The sequence below is a fragment of the Halichoerus grypus genome, chromosome X (genome assembly GCF_964656455.1).
Source record: "Halichoerus grypus chromosome X, mHalGry1.hap1.1, whole genome shotgun sequence".
Lineage (NCBI taxonomy): Eukaryota > Metazoa > Chordata > Mammalia > Carnivora > Phocidae > Halichoerus > Halichoerus grypus.
In genome coordinates, this window is record NC_135727.1 from 117236182 (window position 1) to 117258532 (window position 22351).

The 22351-nt window shown below is 38.9% G+C and overlaps 1 protein-coding gene and 1 pseudogene across 1 annotated transcript in view; one reads left to right on the forward strand and one right to left on the reverse strand.

The window, feature by feature from the left end:
• LOC118519557 (peptidyl-prolyl cis-trans isomerase A pseudogene) overlaps positions 1–6924 on the forward strand; it is a 28653-nt pseudogene extending 21729 nt beyond the window's left edge.
• Positions 6925–9805: 2881 nt separating this feature from the next.
• The window catches only part of PPEF1 (protein phosphatase with EF-hand domain 1), a 114214-nt gene continuing 101668 nt past the window's right edge, over positions 9806–22351 (reverse strand). The window contains exons 16-19 of the mRNA XM_078063946.1: positions 19568–19674; positions 12933–13096; positions 11298–11382; positions 9806–10422 (exon numbers count right to left, since the gene is read on the reverse strand). Coding sequence (XP_077920072.1) covers positions 10214–10422; positions 11298–11382; positions 12933–13096; positions 19568–19674 — 565 coding nt within the window. The 3' untranslated portion in view covers positions 9806–10213. The remainder of the gene's footprint in view (positions 10423–11297; positions 11383–12932; positions 13097–19567; positions 19675–22351) is intronic.

Here is a 22351-nt window from a genome sequence, read left to right on the forward strand (position 1 = left end):
CATTTCTATACACCAATAATAAAATGGCAGAAAGAAATTGAGAAATTTACAATTGCACCAAAAGGAATAAGATACCTAGGAATAAATGTAACCAAAGAGGTAAAAGACCTGTACTCCAAAAACTATAAATGAATTAAATTTGAGATGACACAATGGAATGGAATGGAAAAACTAATGAATTAAATTTGAGATGACACAAACGGAAAGATATTCCATGCTCATGGATTGGAAGAATTACTATTGTTAAAATATCCATATGACCTAATCTGCAGAGTCAATGCAATCTTGATCAAAATGCCAACAGTATTTTTCACAAAACTAGAACAAATAATACTAAAATTTGCACGGAACTGCAGAAGACCCCAAGTAGACAAAGCAATCTTGAGAAAGAAGAAAAAAGCTGGAGGTGTCACAATTCCAGGTTTCAAGATATACTACAAAGCTTAGTAAGCAAAATGGCGTGATACCAGCAGAGAACAAGACACAGAGATCAATGGAACAGAATAGAGAGCCCAGAAATAAACCTACAATTATATGTCCAATCCTTTGTCAATCTGTGACAAAGGAGGCAAGAATATACATGGGGAAAAGACAGTCTCTTCAACAAATGGTGTTGGGAAAACTGGACAGCTACATGTAAAAGAATCAAACGGACCACTTTTTTTTTCTTAAAGAGGTTTTATTTACTCATTTGAGACACGGAGCCTGATGCAGGGCTCGATCCCAGAACCCTGGAATCATGACCTGAGTCAAATGCAGATGCTTAACCGACTGAGCCACCCAGGTGCCCCAAAACTGGACCACTTTTTAATACCATACATAAAAATAAACCCCAAATGGATTAAAGACCTAAATGTGAGACCTGAAACCATAAAAATCCTAGAGGAGAGCACAGGCAGTAACTTCTCTGACATCAGCCACAGCAACATTTTTCTAGGTATGTCTCCTGAGGCAAGGGAAACAAAGCAAAAATAAACTATTAGGACTACATCAAAATAAAAACCTTTACACGGTGAAGGAAACCATCAACAAAACAAAAAGACAACCTCCTGAATGAGAGAATATATTTACAAATGACATATCTGATAAGGAGTTAATATCCAAAAAATATAAAGACCTTGTACAACTCAATACTAAAAAAAAAAAATCCAATTTAAAAATGGGCAGAAGACCTGAATAGACTTTTAAAGAAGACATACAGATGGCCAACAGACACATGAAAAGATGCTCAACATCACTCATCATCAGGGAAATGTATACATCAAAACCTCAATGAGAGATCACCACACACCTGTCAGAATGTCAAAAACACAGGTAACAAGTATTGGCGAGGATGTGGAGAAAAAGGAACCCTCATACACTGCTGGTGGGAATGTAAATTGGTACAGCCACTATGGAAAACAGTAATGGAGACTCCTTGAAAAATTAAAAATAGAACTACCATATGATCCCAGAATTCCACTACTGGGTATTTACCCAAAGAAAACAAAAACACTACTTCAAAAAGATGCACCCCTATGTTTACTGCAGCTTTATTTACGATAGTCAAGATATGGAAGCAACCTAAGTGTCCACTGATAAATGGATAAGGAAGATGTGGGATGTGTGTGTATACACATACATCCAATGGCATATTATGCAGCCATAAAAGAGGATGAGGTCATGAGACAACATGGATGGACCTAGAGGGTGTTATGCTAAGAGAAATAAGTCAGATGAAGACCAATATCATATGACTTCACTCGTAAGTGGAATCTTAAAAAAAAAAAACAAAGACAAATAAACAAAAAGCAGAATCAAACCTATAAATACAGAGAACAAGCTGATGGTTGCCTGAGGGGAGGGAGGACCGTGTTGAGTAAAATGGGTGAAGGGGAGTGGGAGATACAGTCTTCCAGTTACGGAATGAGTCAGGGGAATAAAAGACACAGCATAAGGCACACAGTCAATGCTATTGTAACAGGGATGTATCAGGGCAGACGGTAGCTACACTTTGTTGAATCACTACATTGTACAACCAAAACTAATGTAACATTGTGTCAACTATACTCAAAAAAATTAAAAATTAAAAAATACATATTATGAAAGTAAAAAAGCAAATATGGATATATTTACTACATGAAATATAAGACCTTTTTTTATATTTTTTATTTTTTTTTAAAGATTTTATTTATTTGTTTGAGAGAGACAGCAAGAGAGGGAACACAAGCAGGGGGAGTGGGAGAGGGAGAAGCAGGCTTCCCACTGAGCAGAGAGCCTGACATGGGGCTCTATCCCAGGACCCCAGAATCATGACCTGAGCCGAAGGCAGACGCTTAACCGACCGAGCCACCCAGGCACCCCAATATAAGACCTTTTGTAAGGCAAAGGTAACATAACAAAGTCAACAGACGAGATGTGGACAAAAATTTCTACCATAGGGGCGCCTGGGTGGCTCAGTTGTTAAGCTCAGGTCATGATCCCAGGGTCCTGGGATCGAGCCCTGCATCGGGCTCCGTGCTCGGCAGGAAGCTGCTTTTCCCTCTCCCACTCCCCCTGCTTGTGTTCCCTCTCTTGCTGTGTCTCTCTCTGTCAAATAAATAAACAAAAAATCTTAAAAAAAAAAAAAAATTTCTAACATAAATGACAAAGGGTTAATTTCTATATTATATGAAAATACCTTACCAACTGATAAGATGAAGAGCTCAAAAGAAAAAATGAGCAAAAAATACAAATATACAACCCACAGAACAGCATGTCCAAACACATGAAAAGATGCACACATTCTCTAGGAGAGAATATAAATTAAAGAACTTATGAGATCATTTTGTACCCAGAGTCACAAAACAGAACTATAACATCTAATGCTAGTCGAGATGAGGAAGAAGGGAATTTTCATACATTACTGATGGAAATGGCATTGCCACAGAATTTTAGGAAGACAACACAACAACAGCTCAGCTCTTAATTTTAAAAGACAATTACTATACTAAGCAGCAATTTGTCCCTGGTTCTGGCAGTCTGTCCCATTAGTAGGGATGGATTAGTACACCTATGTAGGGACATACATTCAATATTTATTGCAGCTTTGCCTTAGGGGTCGAGAGCTGGAAACAAAGTAAACGCCTATTAAAAGCAGGCTGGCTGAATCAAGGATGGTCCTCCATAGCACTGAATTATCATATGGCCATTAAAAAGAAAAATTAGTGAACAAAAATGTTCATGGTAGCACGGTCCATAATTACCCCAAAGTCTCTCAGTAGTAGAGTGGATAAATAAATTCTGGTATAGGGGCGCCTGGGTGGCTCAGTCGTTAAGCGTCTGCCTTCGGCTCAGGTCATGATCTTGGGGTCCTGGGATCGAGCCCCGCATCGGGCTCGCTGCTCGGCGGGAAGCCTGCTTCTCCCTCTCCCACTCCCCCTGCTTGTGTTCCCACTCTCGCTGTCTCTCTCTGTCAAATAAATAAATAAAACCTTAAAATAAATTCTAATATATTCACACAACAGGGGATTAGAGAATAACCAGAATTAACAAATTACAACTACATACAACAGCCCTGTTGATGTCATAAATACAATGTCGCACAAAAGAGTAGGTACTGAATGATTCCATGTATACAAAGCAGGCTAAAAAATATCTACATGGTTACAAATCACAGTGATAGTTACTCTTGGATGGGAGATGGGGGAGAAACATGGAAGGAGGCATGAGGGGGATTCTGGGACACTGGTCATGTTCTGTTTCTCGATCTGGGTGGTTACATGGGTGTATTGATTGTGGAGATTCACCAAGCAGTACCCTCATGATGTGTGCATTCAAAAAAGAAAAAGAATTAGATGCATTATAACTTGTAGGGATTTCAACTAGGTATTATTGGTTGAGAAAAGCAGAACTCAGAAAAACATGTAGAATAGAATCTCATTTTTATACAGTATGCAATAATAAAACCACCTTATGGATTACTGTGTATGTAAATACATGCTTGCACGAGGACAGATATAGGTCTGTATTGGTTCATATGGGACAGATAAAAATATGGAAGGCCATATAGTGGGTTCACATGGCTTCCCTAGGTGAGGGAAAAAGGATGATGAAGGCCATGATTATGTTATGAAGGAAAAAAGGGGGCCCTTGTTTCTTTAAAAAATGTATAAAAAATATCCCATTTGTGTAAAAGAAATTTTTAAAACATTAAAAAGGAAGATTAGAGAGAAGTTGTACCGAAGTTTAACAACTGAGACTCACTAAATGACAGTATTGCATAATTCCAGCACCATGGCATATTGTGAACATCAATCACTGCCCAAGAAAAATATGAAGTCTCAAGATTATTAACAAATAGTAGTAGATACCAAAAAAATCTATTTATTGGCTTTTAGCAATATGGTGGACTTCAACAACTTGACAATCCTTTTACCATAATCACCTAGAAGTACTGGGTAAAATGTAACATAATTATTTTAAATGTGCAGCTAAGCTCACAAATAATAAAAGCAAATCCCCAGGTGCTGGAAACAAAGAGGGAGGTGAGAAAGCCCAGGGGTGAGTGCTTGCGCTAATGGGGGAGGGTATTTGTCTCCAGAACCCAGGGGTTTGGTGTTCATTCCCACACAGGGGTAATAAATGAAGCTTTGGGAGGTAGGGAATTGGAACTGAGTACTTTGCATAAAGCCAAGACCCTTAAAGGATTCTTTTATTTATGAAAAGATTTAAAAACAAGAGAGACCACAGGACACAGGGCTTTGGGTGGGAAAAAAAGAAAAGCTCTCTGAGAATTCAAAACCACAGGACCACAATTCACATTGCTTTTACTCTACCCACATAGTTCAGAAACTCCAGACTCAAAAGTAACAGAATTATTCCTCAAGCAGTGATACTACCATGGCCCAAGGCAGAAGCAAACAAAAAACTTCTCTGAAGAATTGCGCCCACACCCCCAAATATTATGGGATTTTACCCAGGAAAAAAACCCACAAGCCCTGCTAAGGAGGAGTTCACAATAAAAAACGGCAGAGCCCATGAGGGAACGATCCAACCCGATCAAGAGTCTGCATATAGAATTATACCCCCAGGAACGCTAAACACAGAGAGATAGCCAGAAAGAGATTATCAAAGAAATACACATAAAATGAAAACTAGAAAGGAAGAAAACAAATCCTAAAAGAACTAAACCCTACGAACGAAAGAGCCAGCAGGATTGAAAAAGATAAAATAGGAGAAAGCCCATCATGTATCTTAGAATAAATCTTTTTGAGAAGATTGTAATGATAATGAAAAATTCTTTATTAAAAGACATTAGAGAAGACTAAACTAATTGGAAAAAAATACACCATGTTTATGGATAGGCAGACTCGATATAGTAAAGATGTCAATTCTCTCCAGGTTAATCTATAAATTTAAGGCAGTTCCCAGCAAAATCCAACAGATTTCACAGAAATCCTAAAATGTACAGTTTTGTGAATACTGAAGTTCTGCTCCCGGGGAAGACAGGGCTTGGGCCCTGCAAGCCTCTGGTCACAAGATTTTCGTCAATTCATCAACAATTGACCTCCTTTTATGTGTTTCTGTTCAAAGACACCTCACTTCATACATAGAGCTGATTTATTAACACTGAACTCGGGCCAGCAGCGCTCCACCTCAGCCTGAAGGAAGCTTACCTAACACACCTGTTTTCGCGCGACCATTTCCCCCCCCACCCCCACCATCTCACTCCCCCTTCCCACTCCCCCATCCCACCCCAGGGCCTTCTTGCACTTAGGAACAACACTAGAAAGCCCTTCAGCACTAGGTTTGAGGATCATTTTAAACAGTGAAATCACCAACACAAAGCACAAAAATACAAAAAAAGGGGGGGGCACTAAATACACCATGCAGGGGCGCCTGGGTGGCTCAGTTGGTTAAGCGACTGCCTTCGGCTCAGGTCATGATTCTGGAGTCCCGGGATCGAGTCCCGCATCGGCTACCTGCTCAGCGGGGAGTCTGCTTCTCCCTCTCCCGCTCCCCCCTCTTGTGCTCTCTCTCTCTCTCACTCTCTCTCTCAAATAAATAAAATCTTTAAAAAATAAAATAAAATAAAATAAATACACCATGCAAAGGACGCTTGTTTACAGTAGGAGAACTGAACCCGAAGGCAGAGCGTTGCCTTGTTTGACCTCAGCCGGTACACCTTTGACCCCAAATTTCACTACCTTGCACACGGCCACCATAAATATCGACTTGGGGTTACAAATTTCAGTGAGTAGGTGAATTCGCAAATACAGAACCCGCAAATTATAAGCAACCACTGTATCTTTGTATTTCCAGGGTTGGAAAGAATATTTGTTTTTTAGACAAGATGCAGAAAGCCCAAATTATAATGGAGAAGACTGACAGGCTAGGTAAATGGACATTTAAAACTTCTGCTCGGCCCCGCAGACGCCGCCCTGGAGCCTCTTCTTGCACCACCCAACCATCGTCAACCCCCCCCCCCCCCCCCCCCCGCTCTTCCATATCGCTGTGGACCGTGAGCCCTTGGCCCGCGGCTCCCATGAGCTGTTGGCAAAGTTCAGTGACAGCAGAGGACTTCCGTGCTCTGACCACTGGGGAGAAAGGATAAAGGTTCCTGCTTTCACAGGATTATTCCGCAATTTCTGTGCCAGGGTGGTGACGTCACACGCCATCATGGCACTGGCGCCTAGTCCATCTATGGGGAGAAATTTGATGAGAATTTCTTCCTGAAGCACACGGGTCCTGGCATCTTGTCCAGGGCAAATGCTGGCCCCCACACAAATGGTTCCCAGTTTTTCACCTCCACTGCCAAAGCCTGAGTGGTCAGATGGCAAGCATTTGGTCTTTGGCAAGGTGAGCGAGGGCAGGAATATTGTGGATGCCATGGAGCGCTCTGGGTCCGGGAATGGCAAGACCAGCAAGAAGATCACTATTGCCGACTGTGGACGAATCTCATAAATTTGACTTGCGTTTTATCTTAACTACCAGACTGTTCCTTCTGCAGCTCAGGAGGGCACCCCTTCACCCCCATCTGCTCAAAATATCCTACAATCTTTGAGCTCTCGCTGCAGCTCTATGGGTTCCATATTTTCCTATTCCTCTCCAAGTCTAGCTGGATCGCAGTTAAGTTTAGAATTATGAAATAACTAAACAAAAAAAGACTTCTGCTTAAAAATCTATGTCAGCAGGAAACTTAAAAAAAACCGGAATCACTATATTGTCCACCTGAAATGAAGATAACACTGTATGTTAACTAACTGGAATTAAAATAAAACCTTAAAAATATATTTATGTCAGAAAAAAAGGGAAAAATAAAGTCACAGACGGGGAGAAAATAATGTGCTCCCCAGATAAACAAAGGATTAGTATCAAGGAGAGTTTTAAAGTTCCTAGAAATCAATAAAAAAAAAAAAGACATGTAGCTATTAGAAAAATGAGCAAAAGAACAACATTTTCTTAAAACAGACTGGCCAACAAACAAAAAGATGTTCCATCTCATTTGTAATAAAGAAATACAAATTAAAAGTGAGATTTCACAACTCTCTATATTGTACATATATACTTTATAAAATTGAAATGTGGCTAAGGAGAACTCGTGTTTCAAGCAGAAGTTTCACAACATTCAATAACAATCTTCAGTAAAATCTAAGTACATTTTTAGGTAAAATTTCCAACAAAGGCATTTAATTCCAGAGATTAGAAGCCCAAGGAAGAAAATGAGAGTTCCAGAAAAAAACCCAAGAATAGATAACCAAATGATACTCAGGAAGCAACAAAAAGACTCATCCTCGACCGCCAGGGATTGGACATTTCTTAAAACCACTATCCTGGTATTATCAGTGGATTTTCACGCGAGATAATGGGGCAGAAGCTCTATACACATCAGGTTGTACACATTCAGAGCATTCATCAAGATTTTGTTATTTCGGGGCACCTGGGTGGCTCAGTTGGTTGAGCAGCTGCCTTCGGCTCAGGTCACGACCCCGGGGCTCTGGGATCGAGCCCCACATCGGGCTCCTTGCTCAGTGGGGAGCCTGCTTCTCCCTCTGCCTGCCACTCCCCCTGCTTGTGCTCTCGCTCTTGCTCTCTCAAAAAAAAAGATTCTGTTCTTTTGGAACCACTCTCAGTATGAAATTCTGTATCAGTTGGGGTTCTATATATACATAAAACCAGTAGAAGGGGCTTATGCAAATGTGGGAGCTGGTTAAGCAGCCTCAGGAAGACGCCATACCCGGTGTTGGAGCTCGGAATCCACAGGGCAGGTAGTCAGGAGGGGAAGATGAAAAGTCGGCTCGACCCAGCGAGTACAAGCTGGCCTCCCGCAAGAACGGACTGCAGACTGAGTTCCTTCTTACCGCCTCGGGCGTTAGTGATGAGGTCACCTGCAGAAGCCAGGCCCCTTCGTCAACGGAACTAAACACACATGCCTGGCCCAGGAATCAAAGAAGCTGACGGAGGATCCAGTGGAACTTAGAGCAATTTCGGGCCACTTGACCTCAACAAAGTGACTCAGCAGCTCAGCAACAGTGTGTGCGAGCTACACTCTGGCCGCTACTTCCCTTTGCCTTCCCAATCACTCAAGAATCTCCCTGGCCACCCACATTAACCAGAAACATACAAAAACAGGAATTCTGAGAAATGCAGTTCGTCTAGCCAAACTGACACGTTGCGAAGCCATCACATTCTTTAATGGTTGTGTCTCTTCAGACCCTCCTTTTGTTCTTGAGTCAGTCTTAGTAAATCACATTTTTCTCTAAGAAACACTCCATTCGCCTATTTTTAAAAATGGTTACTCACAGTATTCTCGTGAACTATTTTTAGCAATTTCTGGTAGAGCTACAGTTATATTCCTTTTCACTCATTAATATGGTTATCTTATGTTGTTTCTAATTTAATTGCATTATGATCAGAGAATGTAGTATCTTTGTTTTTGGTTGCTTGGTATTTGAGATATGTGTTGTAGTCTAATACATGGTCAACTCTTACAAATGTTCCATGTGTGCTTGAAAACAATGTGTATTCTCTAAAACTACACACACATCCACAATTGCAATTAGGTGGATTAACTGGGTTGTCCAAAAGTCTATACACTATTTTTTTATATACATGGTCAATTCCTGACATAGGTATATTAAAAATCTCCCTCTATCAATTTTTCCTAGTTAGTTATGTCCATTTTTGCATTATAAATTTTAAAGCTGTTATTAGATGCATATACGTTTATAATTCTTCTATCCTCTTGGTGAATCGTTCCTCTTAGCATTCAGTAATGACCCCTTTTATCCCTAATGATATTTTTTGCCTCAAAGTCTATATCCTGTCTGACGTTAGTATTGCTACAGTTTTAATTATGCTCTTTTTTTTCTTGCCCACTAGGGGTTTCTATTACTTTCTTGCCAGCTCAGCTATGCATTTAAAAACGATATTTGTTATATTTTATCCATTATTCCTGGTGTGTGTACCAAGTAGGGTTGTGGATATCTAACCTGGCATATTGATAGATCTTAAGGTTCTCAAAATTAGAAAAAAAATGAAACACATACTCGCCTTTAAAGAGAAATCTATTATGTTTGATATGCAATCGGAATAGCGGAATAAATTGCATAGTGTATGCATAATCAAGGCCCCATCTCACCAATGAAGGTGTCAAACGATATTAACTCTAGGGTTCAATCTGAATTGTGTTCACTTTGTATCTCCAACAGACAGGAAAAAATAGGCTTTTTCAAACAATACTCTCCCACAGCTTCCACCAAGAATCTGATATGGCCCCCATCCCTCAAGTGTGGTTCCTCCACGATTGAGAATCACTGGTTTACAGTCTCCAAAGAAGATTCAGTTTAAAGATGGACATATTTTATTCCATTAATAGTTTGGTATTCCTCCTCCCATCCCTCAGTCACTCACACATGTTGCACTTTTCTCTGGTGCTCTGTGGGTTCCTTTCAACATGTTTCCAAACTGCTCTGGTCTCCTGGTCCAAGAGGCCAACACTAGGCTCAAACCTAGTTTCTACCTGGCAATGTGTGAGTCCTAACACTGGAGCCAAATCCTATCAGCTGACATTTAATCTAGTTTTACCAATTACCGCTTCATGGGGACTTCAGAAACCCACATTATACATCTGCTCATGGTATGAATGGGGGTCTACTTTTCTCTACTACTGATTATGAATTACAAGGGTTCTGGAAAGATGGCATCAGTGATTTGGGCCCAAGAGTTTACAGGAGGGAAAGCTCTATTCTTGTTAAGGAGGGTTGCCATCTGATTTGTTCAACTTATCCAATTTATGCACTACATAGAAAGCCTTTAGAAACTCATTAAAGTCAATGCTTCCATCCTTGTTTAAGTCCATTCTTTCAGCGAGCTCATCAATTTGAAAATCATCAATATGAATGCTGTAGTGACTATTGAAGAGTTTCCACATGGCACGAAATTCTTCCATGGAAATCAGGCCTAAAGGAATATAGAAGAATGTATGAGTGTTGGTTTTAAGACCCACCTAATGGAGGGGTGAAGTTATACTGATTGAATAGTCCTAATGAGAAGCTCACTCACATGCCCCGACCATCGAGACACTGAAGGAAACAGAAAAGTCAGACTGTTAATATAAGACACAATATGTCACATTCAAGTACCAAGTGATCCTGAGATTATTCCAAACCTGGAATGAGTATACACCAAAGGGATGAGGGTAGATTGTAGACTGTGGGACTCTACGTGGTATAGAAATGATAAGATCTCAAATCTAAGGGAAAGGGACATCAAAGCAGAGGGAGAAGATACCCTGGCCCTCAATAAGAGGATTGTAAACAATGGCTCTGCCATGTTTTATAGGCAATGATTTACTTTCATATTTTGATTATTGACCTTTTGGTATTCAGTGATCTCTGCAGTTGGGGATTATCCAACGAATTTTTTTTAGAGTTTGAAAATAAGTAATCGTGCCTCAAAGCCAAGCAGAAATGAATTCTCGTGGCCCTGAGTCCCAAAAGCAGAATCAGAAGTCCAGGAATGATTTTTATTGCCTGGAGTAACCACTATGTTTAAATGGCCAGGAAATTATCTTTTCATCTGTGTGGTGACTTATAAAAGGAGCTCTTCTTGTCTAATAGATACAGAGGCCTATAGGAACTGTAAGGTCTTGAATACAGTTTTTGGACAAACTAAAATAATAATAATATTAAACATGAGTTTATTCCCGCCCCCCTACCCCCAAGTTAAATCAAGTTTGGGCGAAGAACGCAACAGATGAAAACAGAGTTCTGCTTTCTGAGAAACAGATTAGCCTTTGCTTTCTACTGCTACTGAGCTAATCAACGCTCATTTACCTGAGTGATCAGAGTCAATGACATTGAAGATGATTTGCAGGTCAGAGCGGTATCTGTACAGAGTTTCAATTAGAGTAGACTGAGCCTAAAATAAAGATGTTCTAAATGTTAAAACACATAGACTTAATAACACAGGCCAATTTTAGTAAATGTAACAAACACAAAACATTATCAGCGGTTCAAAGGATGTGATTTAGATAGAAATTTGAGAAGGCAGGCCTTCCTTGGAGGACCAACCCCTTTAATCGAAGACAAGACCATGCTCTTGTATGTGGAAGCAAGTGCAGCTTGTGTATGTCAGGGGACAGGGCCCACGCCAATCAGGAAGCGATGAACAATAGCCAACATTTACTGAGAACACCCAAGTGCAGGCTCTGCACTGAGAGTTTTCCATGGGTCATTTCATTGTGTCCTCAACAAGAGCCCCAAGGAACAGAATTATTATTATGTCCATTTTACAGATTAGAAAACAGAGAGGTAAAGTAAGTTTCCCAGGGTTCACATAGCTGGTAAATGAGATCTGACTCTCAGCAGCCTGAAGCCAAGGCCTATGGGTTTGGTCATCATGGTAAACTGCCTCTTAGGTGAAGCCAAAAGCCTCCTTCATGTGGGTATTTTACTCTCTCACCTGCACTTTAGTTTTCTTCTCTCTGCTCTTACCTTCTCATCTCCCCTGCAAACAATCACCCCATTCTTAGTTCCCATGAGCTCCCTTTCAGCTCAGGGTTATAACTAATTGCCAAAGGGTTGTTGACTAATAAGTATGGGGAGTGGGGTCTAATAATTCTCCCTGGGGTATTCCCATTTTAATAAGAGATTCTAAAGTTTACAAGTCTTTAAGGCATAAAATGTCACGTCAGCAAGTTTATTGCCCCACAGTTTAATAGGGACTCTGTTGAGTATTTTAAGGGGGGAGTTGAATGAAAGAATGGATGTCATATCTGTCCTTTTGCTGGACAGCATGTCAGAGAAGAATCACATATTTGACATGGATTTGCTTGCAGAAGCTTTTCCTTCTTTTTCCATGTTGCCTATCCTTAGAAGGCACAAATTTCCTGAACAGATCACGATGTACCTGGGAGAGCCCCCTTAGGCCTTTCCCAAGACTGCCACACCCATCCATTAGGTGATTCTCACTCCCCAACTTTTCTTTTTTCTTTTTTTTGTTTTTTTAAGATTTTATTTATTTGTCAGAGAGAGAGACAGAGAGCACGAAAGCAGGGTGAGGAGCAGAGGGAGAAAAAGACTCCCGCTGAGCAGGGAGCCCGATGCGGGGCTCGATCCCAGGACCCTGAGCCACCCAGGCACCCCGTCCCCAACTTTTCAAAGGACTGAGTTCCTTTTATAGGTCGTCTGAAGGGTGTTTTGCTCCAGCCAGGGTTTTGTTTGTTTGTTTTTTATTTTTTATTTTTTTAAAGAGAGAGAGCACATGTGTGAGGGGTGGGGAGGGGCAGAGGGAGAGAGAGAATCCTAAGCAGACTCCGCACTGAACTTGGAGCTCGATGTGGGGCTCAATTCCAGGATCCATGAGATCATGACCTGAGCTGAAACCAAGAGTCTGATGCTTAACTGACTAAGCCACCCAGGTGCCCCATCGCTCCAGCCAGGTTTTAGCTGGGGCTCCATTTCACTTGCCTCTTTCACAGGTTTCTGAATGTGGATATCCTGGAAGCTGGACATGTAGTTAATATTTCCATTGTCGTCTGTGGTTACCAGCCGAGAACTCAGGGATCTCCATGGTAAGTTCAGCCCCAAAATGTTCTCCATGGAAAAAGCCCACTGGCCCATAGAAAGTTTTCCTAACAACAACAACAAAGCCCATATCATTGGTTGATAATTTGGTAAAGAAATGCAACCTACTTGGCAGGGCCAGGGAGCAGCCTGGGGTTTTGAGGCCTGGGTGCCTCCTGCTCTCCTTGGTGACTTGTCCCAACAGGTACCACAGCTCTGGTATATAATATAGTAATTCCACACTTCTATACATCACCCGGTGCTCATCAGGACCAGTGCCCTCCTTAATCCCCATCACCTGTTTCCCCTATCCCCCCCAGCCCCTCCCCTCCGGTAACCAGCAGTTTGTTCTCTAGAGTTAAGAGTCTGTTTCTTGATTTGTCTCTCTCTCTCTTATTTTATCCTTTTGTTTGTTTTGTTTCTTAAATTTCACATGAGTGAAATCATATGGTATTTGTCTTTCTCTGACTTATTTCACTCAGCATAATACTCTCTAGCTCCATCCATGCCATTGCAAATGGCAAGATTTCATTATTTTTTATGGCTGAGTAATATTCCATTGTGTATATATACCACTATTCTTTATCCATTCATCAATCGATGGACACCTGCATTGCTTCCGTATCTTGGCTGTTGTAAATAATGCTTCTATAAACATAGGGGTGCGTGTATCCCTTTGAATTAGTGTTCTTGTATTCTTTGGGTAAATACCCAGTAGTGTGATTGCTGGTTTAAAAGGTATTTCTATTTTTAACTTTTTTGAGGACCCTCCATACTGTTTTCCACAGTGGCCACACCAGTTTGCATTCCCACCAACAGTGCTCAAGGGTTCCTTTTTCTCCACATCCTCACCAACACCTGTTGTTTCTTGTGTTATTGATTTTAGCTATTCTGAGAGGTGTGAGGTGATAGCTCATTGTGGTTTTGATTTGCATTTTCCTGATGGTAAATGATGATGAGCATCTTTTCATGTGTCTGTTGGCCATAATTCTTTTTTTAAAATTAAAGTTCAATACATACAGAAAAGTTCACAAAACAAATCCAGAGCTCAGCGAATTTTCACAAAGGGAGTTCCTATGTAGCCACCACCAAGGACAAGAAATAGAACATTGCCAAATACCATATGATTTCATTCATGTGAAATTTAAGAAACAAATGAGCAAAGGGGAAAAAAAAGAGAGAGGCAAACTAAGAAATAGACTCTTAACTGTAGAGAACACACTGATGGTTACCAGAGGGGAGATGGGTGGGGGGATGGGGTTAAACAGGTGATGAGGACCGGGTGATGCGTAAAAGTGTTGAATCACTATATTGTACACCTGAAACTAATATTACACTGTATGTTAACTGGAACTTAAATAAAAACTCAAAGTTAAAAAAAAAAAAAGAAGAAATAGAACACTGCCAATATTCAAAAGGCCCCCTTGTGGCCTCTCACAATTACTACCACCTCCCACTTTACTAAGGAGAGCTGCTATCTTGATTTCCAACACTATAATTAACCTTTTGTCTTTTTTGATCTACATGTAAATGGAATCATGAAGTATATATTCTGGGGGGAGTCTGACTTCTTTTGGTAACACTAAGTTCATGAGAGTCAGCCATGTTGTTCCATTCAGTTTTAGCATCTTCATTGTCATTGGTGTATAGTATTCCATGGTGTGAATACACACAATTTATATATCCATTCTCCTGTTGGTGGACATTAGGGTTATCCCCAGTTTGGGGCTATTACAAACAGTGCTGCTAAGAACGTTTCTGTACATGCCCTTTTGGTGCATTGAACCTATAGCTCAATTTGAAGAGAATTTATATCTTGACAACTTCAGCCTTTGCACACAGTAATATCCACCCATTTATTTCAGTCCTTTTTAATTTCTCTTAATAATATTTTAGAAATCTCATACATCAATCATTAGGTTCCTTCCTCAGTCCTTGCTTATCTGCTGTGAATGGTATCTTTTAAGATTTTCATTATCTAAAAGTTAAGTCCTAGCTATGTCAGTTATCAGTTTATTCCCACTCAGCTCCAAATCTACCCTTCTTTGCCCTGTTTTGTGATACTGGAACTGAACCCTGTAAATATTTCTCTTTTGGCAGCTGGTATAATGTCAGTAGAGGGTACAGGAAGAATGCTCTAAGACTTGGCAGAAGAAATACTTCTGGTATGCTTTCCTTCTTGCTTTTACAGCACAGCATGGTTGCCAGAGGTGTGTGGGAAATGCATTGGCACCCACTATCTAGTCAATTTCACTGACACCACAGAGAATAGCTTCCTTGCCAGGAGTGTGTTGGAGACTCAGTGGTACACAGCCCAAAGAGGGTTTTGCTGGCACCCCAGTGGGTAGCTCCATCCTCTTCAGTCCTGGTCCACCAGCTATAGACCAGCTTTGACATGAGACACCTCAGTGAACTTCCACCCCATCTAGTGGGCCATAGTCACTCCCTCTCCAATGAGATCTGAATCTTAGCCTTGGTGACTGTAGGGGACTCTTCCAAGTTTGTTCCTTCCTTGGGTACACTTTCTCAGCCATAGAGAGAGTAGCTGCTCTCTATAATTTCTATTCCTATATTCTTTAGAGTTCTCTTTTAGCCATTTTAGTAATTAATCACCTTTTACTAGTTAATAATTCTTTATATTAAATTTCTCTGTTCAAATTATTGCTGTGGTTTCTGGCTCAACAGACTCTAACCAATATACTAATATATGGAAATGCAATCAATTTCTGTGTATTGACCTTGTGTTCTACAACTTGTTAAATTCACTTATTAATTCTAAGAGTTTTTCTGGGTCTTTGTTTAGGTTTTCTGTATACTCAATTATATTGTCTACACATAGTAACATTTTATTTCTTCCTTTCTAATTCTTATCATCTTATTTAACTTGCCTTATTGCAGTAGCTAGCATCCCTAGTACAATGTTGAACAATCTTGAGAGTAGCTATCTGTATTCGTTTCCTACTGCTGCTGTAACAAATTACCACAGACTTAGTGGCTTAAAATAACACAAATTTATTCTCTTAAAGTTCTGGAGATTAGAAGCCCAAAATCTGTTTGCTGGGCCAAGTCAAAGTGTCAGCAGGGCTGGTTCCTTTAGGAAACTCTGATGGGAGGATCCATTTTCTTTCCCTTTTCAAATTCTAAAGGCTGCCTATATTCCTTGACTTGAGGCACCTTCCTCCGTTTTCAGGGTGTATCATTTCAATATTTGCTTCCACCAGCACATCACCTTCTCCTCTGACTCTGACTCCTCCTACATCCCTCTTATAAGGACCATTGTGATTATATCAGTTCCACCTAGATAATGCAAGACTGTCTCCCTAGGTCAAGATCATTATTTTAATCACATCTGCAAAATCCCTTTAGCCATATAAGGTAACATTCAGAGATTCTGGGGATTAGGATGTAGACATATTGGGGGATGGGAATTATTCAGCCTCTTTCTCTCATTCCCAATCTTAGAAGAAAGGGTTTCAACATTACTCTGTCAGGTGTGCTTTTTCCTATAGGCTTCGTTAGATACCCTTTATGAGACTAAGGAAATTTGCTTCTATTTTTAGTTTTCTAAGTGTTTTCTAAAGCCATGACACCAAGGTAAAACACATCCAACAAGTTTTTCTTATTTTGAGAGAATCATGACTTCTTTAATTTTGTTAAAGCAGTGAATTACACTGATCGATTTCTGAATGTTAAAACAACCTAGAATTCCTAACATTTCTAGAATAAACCAAACTTGGTTGTGATATATTAACCTTTTGCTAATATTTCATTTAGGATTTTTTTCATCTAAATTTATGAGTGAGATTAGCCGTTAATTTTCCTTTTCCATAAAGTTTTTGTTAGGTTTTGGTATCAAGGTTATGCTGACCGCCTAAAATAATCTTGGAAATATTCCTTCTATTTACATTCTCTGGAAGAGTTTGTGTAATACTGGTTTTATTCTTAAATGTGTATTATAATGGCTAATGAAGCTATCTGAACTAAGCTTTCTTTGGGGCAAGTTTCAAAATTTCAGATCCATTTTCTTCAACAGTTATAGGATTGTTTAGATTTTCTATTTCTTTTTGCGTCAGTTTTGGTAAGAGAGAGTGTGTGGGTGTGTGTAGGAATTTGCCCATTTAATCTAAAGTGTTCATTATTAGCATAAGAGTTTCTATAATACATCTTATGAACTTCTTAATATCTGTAAAATCTGTAGTAACATCTCTCCTTTCAATTCTGGCATTGGTTATTTCTCTGTCTCCTTACCAATGTTTTATCAACTTTATCAGTTTCTTAAAGAATCTTTATTTTTTTACTTTGTTGATCATAGTATCGCCTTTTACTTTTTTTATCTTTTATTTGTTTAACGATTTTATTTATTTATTTGACAGAGAGAGACAGCGAGAGAGGGAACACAAGCAGGGGGAGTGGGAGAGGGAGAAGCAGGCTTCCTGCTGAGAAGGGAGCCTGATGCAGGGCTCGATCCCAGGACCCTGACCTGAGCCGAAGGCAGACGTTTAACGACTGAGCCACCCAGGCGCCCCCATAGTTTCATCTTTTAAAATATTAAAATATATGCATGTTCAGTGCTTCTCTAACTTGCATCTTATAAGTTTCAATATGTTGCATTTTCATTTTCATTCAGTTGCAGAATTCTAATTTCCACTGTTATTTCTCCTTTGATCTAAGGGTTATTTAGAAGTGTATTTCTCATTTCTAAGCCCCAGGTAATTTTCTGGCTACCTTCTGTCAACTTACTATGACAGAAAATTTATTCTGTATGTTTCTTATACAAAATTTGTTGAGATTTGCTTTCTGTTCCAGTTTATAATCAATTTTTGTAAGTGTTCCATTTGTGCTTGACTAAAATGTGTATTCTGCAATGTTGGGTGCAGGGTTCTATATACGTCTTTTAGGGAAAGTCCGCTAATCTTTTTGTCAGTTAATTCTTTTAGTTAAAGGAGTATTAAAATCTCCCAATATGATGGTAGATTTTTCTACTTTTATTTGTTCTGTTAATTTTTTTAAACATATTTTTGAGGCTATATTAAGAAGTACGTACACATTTAGAATGGATTCAATTGGCAAACTGAATACTTTATCATTATAAAGTGTCCCTTTTTATTTCTAGTAATGTATATTTCCTTGAAGTCTACTTTGTCTAATATTAATAGAGCTGTTACAACTTTAGTTTTGTTAGTATTTTCATGTTATATCTTTTTCTAAATTTTATTTTCACCGTTTTGTATATATGATTCTACTGTCTACTGGCTTCTATTGCAACTGTTGAGAAGTCTGGTAACAGTCCAGTTGTTTTCTCTTTGTAGCAACGTGTATTTCTCTCTGCTTTTAAGATATTTTTATTTGCTGTTGGTGCTCTGTAGTTTCTCCACAAGTGTGTATAGGTGTGGATTTAATTTTTTTATCCTGTTTGAGAAACACTGTGCCTCTCTACCTGTGAATGTGAGTTGCTCATCAGTTCTGGAAAAGTCTCAGCCATAATCATGTCAAATATATCCTCTCTTATAGTCTCTCCTCCTGGGACTCTGAGTAGATGTATGTTAGACTTTATTTTACTGTCCATAACTCTTAATCTTTCTAATTCTTTCTTAAGCAATGTCTAATCTTCTGTTTAACCCATCCACTATGTTTTTTTAAACAAGTATATTTTTATAGCTATTTGGTTTGTCAAATCATTTTCAAATGCATGTCTGCAATTCCATCTTTTATTTCTTTAAACATTTCTTAGTTGTTTGTATTTGATAATTCTAATATCTGATGTCTTTAGGGAACTAAATCTGTAGTTTGTTGTTTCTGTTGACTCTTACTCATGGTAGCTTGTCTCCTTGTGTGTTTCATGATCTTTGGTTATGAGCTCGTGGTTGATCTTAATCTCTGGATATATTAGTGGCCAAAATTAGGGATGCATCCCTTGAACACGGATTTGCATTTCTTTGCCAAGACTCAGGGGGCACTACAAACGCAGGCCTACCATAGCCACTTTGAGGGCCCAGGCTTAATGCAGAAGTCTCAGATCCAGCTTATCCATCTTTCTATTATCCCATGGTTTAGTCTTAGGATTGAGTGTTACACCAAAATTAGCATTTGCCCTCAGGACAATCTACCATTTTGTGCTTGCTTGTTGCTCCATGCCCCCATATGTGGTTTCAAAAAACCTTTCATGAGGAAATAGAATGTTTCCTAGATATTTATCTTATTGTGAGGCTGGTAGATGCATTAAAATTCTGTATCCTCTAGAATCTATCTGTTTCTTAAGAGGAGGGCCTTACAGAGTATCTAGTCTGAGATACTACCAGAATAGAAGGGTTGTTGTTGTTTTAAGTTGAAAGAAACTTACTGCAAAGGAGGAATATGGCTTTTTTCAAGTACATAATGGATTACATTTTATTTTTATCTCTGTCTTTCCTTGCTAGTAAAAATAGAAAACTGAAATCTTAAGGGAGCAAAAAAAAAAAAAAAAAGAAAAAGAAAAAGAAAACTGATTTGTATGTAAGCTGGTATGTTAAGAAATAGTAAGCATTACATAATTTTATTACCTGATTTACTGCGGTCTTGAAGTTGGAAAGCACAAATGAGGTCAGTTTTTCGTGAAATCATTCTCTCTTTCAATATCCTGATGGCACTACTTTCAAGAACATTCACCCTACGGTAACAAAACAATTATTAGGTGAAAGACACATAAATCATCCCATTGTGTCTTGTTTTAATGTGTTATATTACCACTTACCAGATTCTACTTCAAATGAATTGCCTAACTTCACACATACCCTGTTATTAGGTGGTCAGTGTTTGTGTATGTACATATGTGTGTGACTGTATTGTGAAATTTTAAAAGGATTACCACTGGTGTTTTCTTTTTGATTTCAAAGATTTACATGAGCAATTGATGTCTGAGCATATCCGAGATAATTTTAAAAAACAAGAAAAATAAAGAGGGACTTGCTATAGCAGACATTAAAATTTACTGTGAAGTTGCTAAAACCAAACAATAGGTATTGCCACAAGAGAAGACAGATCCATGAACAGAACATAATAGAAATTGCACAAACTTAGCGAACTATATATGGGAACAGTACATATGACAAAGAAGGTATTACAATTCAGTAGAAAAGGGCTATTTTTTTAAACATGGCGCTAGCTAGCATAGTTATCTGTCTAGATGCTAAACCACCTCGACCATTTACAAAAATAAATTCTAAATGAAGGAGGAAGAGAGAAATAAAGTAGCTATGAGTCATACACCCCCTCCCCAAAAAAGCAAGATGGCAGAGGTGGCAGACCCAGCTGTATGTTCTCTACAGGAGATACACTTTAGTTTCAAAGATATAAAGAGCTTGAAAGAACAACAACAACAACAAAGATGTATTATGCAAACAGCAACCATAAGAGAGTTAGAGTGGCTATACGAATAGTAGAATAGACTTGAAGACAAAATATATTACTAGAGATAAAGGATATTTTATAATGATAAAAGAGTCAGACAAGATAATTGTAAACCTATATGAACCTAACAACAGAGCCCAAAACTATATGAAGCAAAAACAGACAGAATTGAAGGGAGAAATAGACAATTTAACGATAATAGTTGGGGACTTCAATATTCTACTTTCAATAATGGATAGAACAATGAGGCAGGAAAAAAAGGATATAAAAGACTTGAACAGCACTATAAACCAACTAAATTTAATAGATATGTATAAAACACTCTACCCAACAACAGCAGAATATACATTTTTCTAAAGCACATATAGAACATTCTCCACAATAGATCCTATGCTAGGCCACAATATAAGTCTCAATAGATTTAACATGATTAAAATAATACGAAGTATCTTTTCTGACTACAAAGGGAATAAATTAGAGATTAATAACAGAAAGAAATTTGGGGAAATCATAAATACAAGGAAATTAAACAACACAATCCTAAATAACCAATGGGTCAAAGAAGAAATCACAAGAGAAATTAGAAAATACTTTAAGATAAATGAAGATTAAAACACAATATGTCAAATCATATGAGACACAACCAAAACAGTGCTTAGAGGAAAATTTACAGCTACGAATACCTATATTAAAAAAGATCTCAAATCGATAACATAATCTCTGCCTTCAAAAACTAGAAAAAAAAAGAGTAAACCGAAAGAAAGCAGGACAGAAAGAATAAAGAATAGAGGAAAACTATAGGCATAAATGTTTTATAGTACTTCACAGGTATTTTTACATATTGAAGGTTTGTGGTAACCCTGCATTGAGCAAGTCTATCGGTGCCATTTTTCAAATAGCATTTGCTCACTTTGTGTCTGTGTGTCACATTTTGGTAATTCTTGCAATACTTCAAACTTTTCCATTATTATTTTATTTGTTATGGTGACCTATGATCGGTGATCTTTAATGTTAGTATTGTAATTGTTTGGGGGTGCCACAAACTATGCCCATATAAGAGAACCAACTTAATTGATAAATATTGTATCTGTTCTGACTGCTCTACTGACCAGTCATTCCCCCATCTCTCTCCCTCTCCTTGAGCCTCCCTATTCTCTGAGACACAACAATATTGAAAGTGGACCAACTAATAACCCTACAATGGCCTCTAAGTGTTCCAAGTGAAAGGGAGTCATAGATCTCTCACTTCATATTTTTTATTTTTTTATTTTTATTTTTATTTTTATTTTTTTTTTTAAAGATTTTATTTATTTATCCATTTGAGAGAGAGAATGAGAGAGAGAGAGAGAATGAGATGGGGGAGGGTCAGAGGGAGAAGCAGACCCCCCGCTCAGCAGGGAGCCCGATGTGGGACTCAATCCCGGGACTCCAGGATCACGACCCGAGCCGAAGGCAGCCGCCCAACCAACTGAGCCACCCGGGTGCCCCTCATATTTTTTAAGTTTATTTATTTATTTTTAGTAATCTCTACACCCAATGTGGGGCTCAAACTCACAACCCCGAGGTCAAGAGTCACATGCTCTTCTGACTGAGGCAGCCAGGTGCCCCTCTCACTTTAAATCACAAGCTAGCAATGATTACGCTTAGTGAAGAAGGCGTGTTGAAAGCCAAGAGAGGCTGAAAACTCAGGCTCTTGTGCCAAAAAGGTAGCCAAGTTGTTAATGCAAAGAAAAAAATTTTGAAGGAAATTAAAAGTGCTATTCCAATAAACCAAATGAGAAGAAAGTGAAACAGCCTTATTGCTGATATGGAGAAAGTCCAAGTGGTCTGGTTAGAAGATCAAACCAGCCATAATATTCTCTTAGGCCAAAGCCTACTCCAGAGCAAAGTCCTAACTCTCTTCAATTCCATGAAGGCTGAGAGAGGTGAAGAAGGCG